This window comes from Cyprinodon tularosa, unplaced genomic scaffold (genome assembly GCF_016077235.1).
Source record: "Cyprinodon tularosa strain WSP-4 unplaced genomic scaffold, ASM1607723v1 ctg142, whole genome shotgun sequence".
NCBI lineage: Eukaryota > Metazoa > Chordata > Actinopteri > Cyprinodontiformes > Cyprinodontidae > Cyprinodon > Cyprinodon tularosa.
This window is the reverse complement of record NW_024038243.1, coordinates 1,650,754-1,662,001: the sequence shown is the minus strand read 5'-3', so window position 1 is coordinate 1,662,001 and position 11,248 is coordinate 1,650,754. Positions and strand designations below refer to the sequence as shown.

At 38.5% G+C, this 11,248-nt stretch overlaps 1 protein-coding gene across 1 annotated transcript; it reads right to left on the bottom strand.

Moving 5' to 3' along the window:
- Positions 1-2,437: 2,437 nt before the first annotated feature.
- On the bottom strand, positions 2,438-4,334 carry foxe1 (forkhead box E1). Its single transcript, XM_038278594.1, has one exon. It carries the CDS (start codon positions 3,983-3,985, stop codon positions 2,882-2,884), a length of 1,104 nt encoding a protein of 367 aa, XP_038134522.1. The 5' UTR covers positions 3,986-4,334; the 3' UTR covers positions 2,438-2,881.
- Between the last annotated feature and the right edge of the window lie 6,914 nt (positions 4,335-11,248).

The window sequence follows — 11,248 nt, the reverse complement described above, 5'->3', positions numbered from 1 at the left end:
TCAAAAGTTCTCAACATTCCTGCTGTGGTTCTGAGCAATGAAGATGATTGCATTAAAGGAGAAACATAAATAACTGTTTAGATTTGCTGTATGAATAAATATCTGTATGACTGCTGTGGGTAGAGATGTGTGTGTGCCTATATCTATTTTAGGTCTAACTGCATGAAGCAACAGATTCTGAATCAATTCTAAACTATTATATAGATTTCTTTCCCTGTCTTTAAATAATACTGAAATGGGGAAAAACCCATGGTTCAGTACTATTGAAACGCCCAGATGATTCAAATTTAATGTAAAGCTCGATATGAAATGTGACGTAATGAGGCCTCGCTCTCACTAAACATTCCTTAGTGACACTTCTGCTTAAAAAAAGGTTGAAGCTGTGTCACGCATACTGACTCGAGCCTAGCATCACTACTTTTCACCTGTCCTCTATTCCATTTGTACAACAGCATTTGACATTGTCATTTATATTATGTTGTTTTAGTGTTCCCTTTATTTTTTGTGCAGTGTAATTTTTGAGGTTTTTATATTTTGTGCATGACATAGTTTTTCACCTTTCAACTTTTTAATATTCAAACAGGCAAAGGACAGCATATTTGGGCCAAACTGACTGTCCCTTTTCTCTTACTATGTGCCGCCCTGGGCAGAGAGTCACACAGCTCATATCAAATTTCACCACCTTAGACCAGTGATTAGCAGAGGTGGAAAATGTGGAGTCAGCAAGCCTTCTCCATTCTGCCCGCTACTGAACCAGGTAGGTCCAATCTGCACAGTGAATTAAATTGTGCAGGTTGGACTCACCTGGTTCAGTGGCTGGGCAGGTTGAACCTCTAGTTCAATTGTATGACGCCTCCATGTTTTATTTGACAATTTTGCACAAAGGTTGCTGCGAAATTATGATTGAAAGCAAAATAATACATGCAATTCAATGGTCTAATCAGAATCTGAAAAATGTGGATTTGCACATTTTCTCAGCTTTCTTTCATCTTTGGACATCTTTCTGCAATTTTTTTTCCTTTGCAAAAAAAAATAAAAATAAAATTTGAACTAGGTCAGATTAGGAAGAGAAATGTCTGTTTTCAAGTGTTGCCACCTTTCACATTCAATTCAAAGTTATTTCACCATTTTCAGTTTTTATGTTGCAGTTTTTTTTTTATTACATTTTTTTATACTTTATATAATTGGTATAAATGTCATAAAATCCTATTAAAAAACTGTAATGCAACAGAAGATGGAGTTTAAGAGGACATGAATACCTTACCAAAGTACCACGCATAAAGTAAGCTAGGAAAGGCTGCATGTCACAGAAATGAGATGGTTGAAGTGTGCCGATGTTCAGCCCAATCCGCCTTCAGGTTTTTATTTCCTCCCTCTGCATTTCTGTGGAAGTTTGGGAAGGTGAAGTTGAGAAGGTAAATATTTGCTCAAGCTGGATCGCTTTCACCCTTTTATATGATTTGTATCAAGCTGTCTTTCGAAAGGTTAGACGATCCAGTGAATTTATGATCGTGGGCGGGGATAGACAAGGGTCAACGGAGGTCAGTGCCCCTGTAAAACGGGTCCTGGCCCCTTTAGTTCCACTGTACCAAAGAAATAATACAAAATAAATGTATGATAAGTCAATTATGATATGCACTGGAACAGAAAGCACAACTTATAAGTGCGTGAGGTTTCTAGAGCTGCCAAAGGCTCTTTGGCTCACTTTCTCCATTTTTTTTATTTATTCTGGCGCCCCCCCATGAAAAAAGACTTGCCTCATCCTAATAAATTTGGTCTTAAAGCGCCACTATTAATTATTAATTGCAGGTCATTCATGAAATTGAATGAAACTATAATAGTTTGTAGTGTTTCCCTCCTTTCTATCTGGGAGTTGTAAGGGGGAACATTAAACTCAAAATAAAAATGCATCTATTTTAAAGGTACATTTCACAAAAAAGGAAAAGGAAAAAAAAATCTAAAAGTAGAGGTAAAAATAAAGCATATAATGAAGCGTTTCCCTGCGAGTCTCATCATGCCAGATCCTCAGAGTTTTCTGAGCTTCCTGTTGGTTTTGTGTGAGTTCAGGTTACTAAGGTAATTCATTTTCCTGATTAGTAGATTCCAGTGGTGAGCTGATGTCTGGACATGATAAACTGAAGTGCGGTCACAGTGAGTGCTAATGCTGCGGCTCCAGACGACACTTCAAATCCAGCTGAGCCGAAACGCTGAGGTAAGCAACTCAAACACTGGAGGAACACAATGTTTATCTTTCTGTGTTTTGGTTGTTAATACCACAACTAATTACTTCAATTTACTTCAAATATAAATACCTGCCATGAGTTAACAACTTCCTAACTGGCTGTGGGACAAAATCCACACACTTGGCAATAATAAGAAAATAAATGATGGATTCATGATTTCATTAAAACAATTTATTTCCAATATTCACCATTAGTTTTTTTTCCATGAAGAAAAAGTGCTCTATCCGTTTATTTACAAAAAGCAAACAAAAATTTTTTTTCTTTAAAAAAAGAACATGCAAACTTTCTAATTAATCCTCTGCAAACAAGCTTATTAGTGTGAAGCCAGTAGCCATGAAGTACAATAATTTATATGAAAAAAAAAAAAAATGTAGGTTAGGCTTGTAACTTATCCATTCACATTGTGACCAAGAAAAGAAGGGAAAAAAAGGTACATTTGAGCAAACCTGTACAGAATGTCTTAAAGATGAACTTCCCATCAGTTTGGAAGCACGGTCTAAAATAATAGCAGAAAAAAAAAATCACATTTATCATTGCAGTCTGTTCGGTGCTGTCCTGTTTGTGCGCTCAAATTTCACTTTTAAAGTTATGATCTTTACACCATGAGCCCGAGCTTGGACTGGGACGTTTCCAGCAGCTCAGATTGCAGAAACAAACCGGTCCATGTTGCCGTGGTACGATGGGTGTCTCAGGTATCCCCCAGTGTTGGTGACACCACCCGCCGTACTGTTGTACTGGGAGAAAGAGCCGAGCTGTACTGGGGAAACTCTGCCGTAATGGTCTACTGTGTCTGCAGAGCCGTGAGCTGTGGAGTGGATCCGGCCTGTTGCTACGTACCCCTGGCTGTGGGCCTGTCCGTAGGAGCCCTGATGGGCGTGATGGTGTGCGTGGCTGTTTGGCCCAGAGTAGGTGAACCCTGGGTGTGCAGAGGAGCGGGGCGGCACTGCACCCCCACAGGGCTGACTCTGGAAACCTGGGGTTCCCAGGCTGCAGGGAGACGACCCGTTAGGCAGACCCTCTGGACTGAAGCTCCTGCTGGGCTGCTGCATCATCTCTGGGCCTTGACCCGCCAGCATGCTGGGTGAGGTTGGGTGTCCAATGATGTTATTGATGCTGAACATGCGGGTCTGACCGTGGGCAAACCCTGGAGGTGATGAGGAGGGGTAGTAGGCAGAGGGCAGCTGCTGGCCGTACGCAGGGCTGACGGTCATGTTGGGGTAGACTGAACTGGTGTATCCAGTGGATCTGGCGATCTGGACAGGAGAGAAAACTGGTGTGTCGTGGACATACGAAGCATAGGTGCTGAGGTCACAGCGTTTGAACCTCTTCCTGCGCCTCAGAAAGCTGCCGCTCTCAAACATATCCTCCGCGTTGGGGTCCAGCGCCCAGTAGTTGCCCTTTCCGGGTCGGCCGGGCTCTCGAGGGATCTTGATGAAGCAATCGTTTAATGTCAGGTTGTGGCGGATGGAGTTCTGCCACTTCTTTGAGTTGTCTCGATAGAAGGGGAACCGCTCTGTGATAAATCTGTAGATCCCGCCAAGCGTCAGCTTGCGGTCAGGGGAGTTGGCGATTGCCATGGAGATGAGTGCGATGTAGCTGTACGGCGGTTTCCCCCTCTGAAGAGGTCTCTTTCTCCTCCTGCCCCGGGGCTGCTGCTCCTCTGTGTTTGGCGAAGGGTTGGAGGAAAGCAACGTGGTGTCTGCTGGAGACTCTTTCTCCACTTTGACCACCGGCATTGTCATTGGCAAAATCCTCACAACAAATGATCAAGTGAAGCCTGAGACGCTCTCCAAAGTGTTTGGGTTATTTCCTCAAGAACAAGGAACCAAACTAGATCTGGGACTAAGTAGGTCAAAACTACACATATGTAAAATAAAAATTAAAAATAAATAAATGAAAAAAAAAAACTTCTGTCTTTGAGTCCAAGTCCAGCAGTTCTTCTCCTGGAAGAATAAATTTTCCCTTTGTAGAAAATTCCTTTAGTTAAGGATCAGTTGGTCTCTTTATTTGTCCCACTTCGCTGTCCGCTGCAGTTAGTGAGCTGTAAGCTTTACTGTGTTCAAGGTGTGAGACAGAATGAGTCACTTAGTTTTACCTGAAGTAAATATGAAGGGCCACACCCCCAGAGCAGCACATGCTCTCAGCATACCTCAGCTTTAGGTTTTATGAGGGTCTATTGTTCACGTTTGTCAAAGGTCTGCTCGCTTTTGACAATTTAAAAAGAACAAACCCCAAAAAAAAAAAACGTGTTTTACAGTGTCTTATGCCTCTGTCTCAGTAGCATGCTGTGCATTTGTATTTAACCACCCAGGTGAAAACTTCCTACCATCTTGTCTTATTAAGATAAAAGTTGAGTCTTTTGATGCATGTCTCTGCCAGCTCTCCACATCAATGGAGACAGAAGATTTTCTTTGCTCTTTGTGAAAAAAAAAAAATAGCTTAAGCTCAATAAAATCAGATGGAGATAATCTTCTAATTTAAAAGCTTTGAGATGAATTCTCATTCAGGTTTAGGTCAGGATTTTATCTGGGTCGCTTTAAGACATGAATTCGCTTTTATGAAAAATCTTTCAACTGTGCCTTTCTCTGTATGCTCGGTCGTTGTTCTGCTGGAAGCCGGAACCTCTAAAGCGTCTTCGAAGACTTTCCTGTGCCTGCAGAGCGAGAGAATCCCCGTAGCATGACGCTGCCTCCCCTATGTGGGCATGGTGTGTTTTCCGTCTTGCTGGTGTTTTGCATGTAAGTCGTATGGCTCAACCTGGCCCCATCTGAGGGATAAAGATATATAAATTTTTTTTTTAAATAAAGATATATTCAGATTTTTTTCTTTTTGCATTAAAAAGTTTAAAAAAAAGTGACTCTCTGGGATTATGTGTGCAGTATAAAGGCAAGACACTGTAACCTTAAACAGGGTTTGTAGTAATAACTAGTTTACCTGAGTAATGTTGCATTAAACATATGTTTTTAAGACTATTTTAAAATCTCTGTATTTATACTTGTATGTGAATTAAAATAACAGCATCTATCCACTTTAGTTACTTTGCAAAACCAAGAAAACTTATAGTCAGATCCTGTTTTTGATCCAAAGCGTCTTCGCTTTAATTTACATTTCTATTTGCTAAGCCTGCTCTAACACTTAGAGGTAAAATATACTTATATAAAGAAGTATTTTGTATTACACTAAAATTACAAATACAGTATTTAAAGTGCTGTAAATGTTAGCCTTAGACTAAAACAAATAAATGATTGCAACTATGAAATTCTAAGCTGTAAAGAATTCGAAGCTTGCTATTTTGTAATTATCATTAATCATTTTAATTTTTTACAATATTTTATAAAAATGATCATAACTAAATATCTTAAGTAATTATGCTATTTTTACTACTTTTTAAAATTTGACTTTACTAAAACTTTATCAAACTACCACGACTCTTCTTTGAGTAAAATCTCATCCTACTCCTCCTCTGCTTTACGTGATTCAAAAAACTTTATAAATTAACGATTTGTTTTAGCTTTTAATGCCCTTTTTATATAAGTATAACTGCAAATCACCAGTTATTCTGTCAGTTTTTAAGTTAAATTACCCCAAACTGTCTAAAGCAAATATTGTTTCCTCTTTATATTCAAATTATGTTTTCAAAGCCAACCTCAGTTTATTTAGAAATGTCTAAAATAGTCCACGTTGTTTGGACGTTTAACTCTAAAAGACCTCTTTAGTGGTAACTTTACCTATGAGTTGTTTTTCTATCAGGCTTCCTTGTTTGTTTTGTGCCAGTGGTTGGACCAGCCAGCTGTGTTAAGAGATGTAAATGTGCTGCAGACAAAGGCCCTTCAGTGATTTGAGCATGCAAAATATAGACCATCATCATAAAGCTTTGACGTAGCCTGAAAGAAGGAAAAAAAACCAAGACTTTGCATACAAATCACGCTGTGGAGTCGATCAAGTTCATATTTTTTTTTTCTTTTTATTGCATTTAAACGTTAAAGTTAGGAATTATTTTATCCTCTCTCTGGGTTTGTAGGTTTAAACCTGAAAGCTGCAGATGCTCTGGTGTTATGAAGTCCAGGGGTTCAATTCCTTAATCTCTAAAGCAAACAGAGTAAAACCAAGCAGCACACTCCCAGTGCTCAGCACCAGGCCGGGTTAAACTGAAGGCATGTGTCAGAGCTGGAGCATCGAGGAGGGGAAGGAGCTTGTAGGTTTGCTTAGAAAAGGCAACCCGATGAAAGGTTTAGTCCTGCAGGAAGGGCTGAGATGTAGCTGGAGCTATGTGGACACTAAGGTGTGGTTTGTGATGGGGAAAAAAAAAAACGGAGCCTAGATTTAGTGCGAGGTTTACAAGCCTGTTGAAATGTGCTTTTTTTTTGCTCATAAAAAATAGATCAGGTACAAGTTTAATCTATTTACTCTGGAAAAATTATCTAAACATATGTAACAATTGTTTGTATTTACCCTTAATTTGAATAGGTAAATGAGATAATTTACCAAAAGAATTAGTATTTTTACTCTTAAAATAAGATAATCATATAAAATGCACTTTGAAATAAGACAATGCAATTGTGTTATTTTTATATTAAATGTAAACTGTCTTCTTCCATTGGCAAAATGACTGTTTTACCTCTTCAATAAAAGAAGAAATTCACTTATTTTAAGGAAAAATGACTGATCTAGATTTAGATTTTTTCCAGAGTATATAATGAAATCACAACAGAGGATTTATTCTGATCTTTCTAATCATCTTCTGACCCTTATAATGTTTGTTTATGGAAGAGATAATACTAATGTAGTGGCTGATTAGGTATTTTAAACTGTATTGTTGTATGCTAAAGATCAGTTTCATAAAGAAGAATATTTTTATCTCTCGCTGAATGAATATTGTGACAAATCAAAACAGCCAGGGATATTCTGCATATTTTACAGACACAGGTTTATTTGGATTCACTAACGGTAATTAAAACAACAACTGAGCGGTGAAAATATCCCAGTAACTCTTGATAAAAACAAATAGCATCCAATTCTACTCTAGATTATGTGTATAATATTAAATATACAAAGTAGGATTTAAGCAGATAAAACTTTTAGCCCTATTAAAAGGTTTACTGGTATCTCTGGAGGTTAAGGAAGTAGTTCTACAACCTTTAATGCTTAGATCTTAAACATCAGCTTGGAGAGAGTTTAGGAGGATTAATTCTGAGCCAATCAGAACAAAAAAAAACTTTGATATCTTAAAGTGGGATAAAAAATAGTCATGACAAATCTAAGGGTGTTGCCATCTGATCCTCTTCAGGCCTTTCAAATAATTACAATGGAGAACCTCAAGGATTGTTTCTGGATCCTGCATAGTTTACAAGTTGGCTCTTCAAATATTCTATCTATATCTATATCTCTCTCTCTCTCTCTATATATATATATATATCTATATATATCTATATATATAGATATATCTATATATATAGATATATCTATATATATCTAGATATATCTATATATATCTATATATATAGATATATCTATATATATAGATATATCTATATATATCTAGATATATCTATATATATCTAGATATATCTATATATATCTATATATATAGATATATCTATATATATAGATATATATAGATATATCTATATATCTATATATCTATATCTAAGAAGTCAAGAGAGATGAAATAATAAAAAATAAAAAAAAAGTGTGAGAGAAAAGGGTTTTTGGTTTATGGATATGTATGGATATACACTATATTGCCAAAAGTATTTGCTCACCTGCCTTGACTCACATATGAGCTTAAGTGACATCCCGTTCCTAATCCATAGGGTTCAATATGACGTCGGTCCACCCTTTGCAGCTAGAACAGCTTCAACTCTTCTGGGAAGGCTGTCCACAAGGTTTAGGAGTGTGTTTATGGGAATTTTTGACCATTCTTCCAGAAGCGCATTTGTGAGGTCGCACACTGATGTTGGACGAGAAGGCCTGGCTCTCAGTCTCCGCTCTAATTCATCCCAAAGGTGTTCTATCGGGTTGAGGTCAGGACTCTGTGCAGGCCAGTCAAGTTCATCCACACCAGACTCTGTCATCCATGTCTTTATGGACCTTGCTTTGTGCACTGGTGCACAGTCATGTTGGAAGAGGAAGGGGCCAGCTCCAAACTGTTCCCACAAAGTTGGGAGCATGGAATTGTCCAAAATGTCTTGGTATGCTGAAGCATTCAGAGTTCCTTTCACTGGAACTAAGGGGCCAAGCCCAGCTCCTGAAAAACAACCCCACACCATAATCCCCCCTCCACCAAACTTTACACTTGGCACAATGCAGTCAGACAAGTACCGTTCTCCTGGCAACCGCCAAACCCAGACCCGTCCATCAGATTGCCAGATGGAGAAGCGCGATTCGTCACTCCAGAGAACGCGTCTCCACTGCTCTAGAGTCCAGTGGCGGCGTGCTTTACACCACCGCATCCGACGCTTTGCATTGCACTTGGTGATGTATGGCTTGGATGCAGCTGCTCGACCATGGAAACCCATTCCATGAAGCTCTCTGCGCACTGTTCTTGAGCTAATCTGAAGGCCACATGAAGTTTGGAGGTCTGTAGTGATTGACTCTGCAGAAAGTTGGCGACCTCTTCGCACTATGCGCGTCAGCATCCGCTGACCCCGCTCCGTCAGTTTACGTGGCCTACCTCTTCGTGGCTGAGTTGCTGTCGTTCCCAAACACTTCCATTTTCTTATAATACAGCTGACAGTTGACTGTGGAATATTTAGGAGCGAGGAAATTTCACGACTGGATTTGTTGCACAGGTGGCATCCTATCACAGTTCCACGCTGGAATTCACTGAGCTCCTGAGAGCGACCCATTCTTTCACAAATGTTTGTAAAAACAGTCTGCATGCCTAGGTGCTTGAATTTATACACCTGTGGCCATGGAAGTGATTGGAACACCTGATTCCAATAATTTGGATGGGTGAGCAAATACTTTTGGCAATATAGTGTATGTGTACGTATATGTAGATAGAGATATGTGTATACTGTCTATAGTAATTGGGGTGTGTATGTATATGCATGTATGTGTGTATGTGTTTGAGATACGGGTGTATGTGTAAGTATGCATGTGTGTATATATATGTATAGGTATCTGTGAGTATGTGTATGTATATATATATATATATGTATATATGTATGGGTGAGTGTGTGTGTATATATGGATGTGTATGTATGCTTAAACATAGGTAGATGTTAATATAGAACAGGGGTAGGATTTAATAAGTTTTATTACTTCTTCCTACTCCTTTTCGAATATGATGGGATGTACATATGTTTTTTTTCTTCTTTTTCTTCTTTTTTGTTTGTTTTGTTTTGTATGACTTTAATAATTTACTTATATTTGCTTTTTATTAAGTGTTCGAAATAAATGATAAAATAAATAAAAAAATAAATAAAATCTATATATATATATATATACATACATATATCTTATCACCAAACCAAATTCCTCGCCTTCTGATCCTTAAATGATGTCAGTCAACACACGGGCCTAAGTCTATCTACGCTGATGACTCCATCTTTAATGCATTTATGCTGTTGGTCTTGCCTTTGAGCAGATTAAGGCAGCATGTGTTACAATCACAACTGGAACTGCTTATGATTGGTACTAGATGCAAATTGATCAATATTTCCAGGTGCCTGCTAGCTTACCTCCAGTTGTTCCTCTGTTGAGCTTGTGTCTCCTACAAATTAATCAATGATAATAATAAAAAATCTTCATATAATCATCTTTATCAGATTCAGTTTTATCATAGAGCTCTACACAGTAGCACAGTACCTTCATCCACTTAGTTTTGTGTTGTTAGTTAGTCATCACCTTCTCTCTGCAGGTTTTCATTGGTAGATTTAATCTAAGAATCCGTTTTTTTGTGTATTATGTTTCAGCTTTGTATTTTACCTGTTGAACGTCACCTAAACACAGCAGTTACAGTCTAGGATCCCGGGATGCCCATCTTTTTTTATTGTTCCTTCTATCTGTACAGACGTCCCTTTACCTGGAATTATCTACAATGAAACTGAAACTGTTGCACTGGATTTCTTTGGGTGATTTTAATACATGTTTTAAAAAACCTTAGAAATGTATTGCTCTTGCTTTTACATTTATTCTTATTTAATCTTGAGTGTTTTGTTGTTTTAAAATTGGGACGCTGCACTTTAAGTCTTGTATTGCTGTTCTGAATGAGGTTTGACGTTTGCTCTTATTGGTGTCTCTGCTCAGTCCATCCTTTTATATCTTAGAAATGTTCTTCTGCATCACTATAATTCAGTTCTAATATGAGAGCATTTGTAGATAGACTTGACATGACTTGAATCTTATATATTAACATGTGCATTATGCAAAATCTTTTTTCTTGATCTCTTTTTTTTGACAACAGAGAAGCTAACGTCTAAAAACTGAGGAGTCCAAAAAAATGCTGATGAAGCACTGGGGGTTGATAGAAATTTCACAATACCCAGATTTAGTGCATCAGCTCAGCCTGTGACAGCTATGATGGACAGGTATTTCAGTTTGTATCAGACCTCACCCTTTGCTTAAGACTGCTTCTTATGCTTGACGGTAATGAACAATCAGCGGTGAGTAATTTCTCAGGTACCTGTTGATACTGGAGCTCGGGCTTAAAGCTGCGATCCTGATTTGGCCGCGTTACAGCTGATGTTTGTTCATGAGCTGTTTTATCTCTGAGTGTGTGCGGGTGGCTTACTGTAACAGCTTGTATTGCTATGAGCTGAGTCTACTTTTAATATTTCTTATCAAGTATCCTGTTTGAAGTGCTTTAGTACATTAAAATCAAAATGTTATGTCCACTCCTCTCTTTTTTTTTCTGTACATTGCAAACACTTTGTGGTCTGCAGGACCGAGGAGCCTGCACACATGCACTGGTGCAGCTGTGAGAAGCCTCCACCTTACAGCCACAAACAGTGTAACGAAGCCAGTGCTGGCTGGAGGCTGAAAGAGGTTGCAGCGGAGGC

What these genes read in the sequence shown, in the direction of transcription:
- foxe1 (XM_038278594.1), bottom strand. Translation starts at nt 3,985, where the DNA reads ATGACAATGCCGGTGGTCAAAGTGGAGAAAGAGTCTCCAGCAGACACC.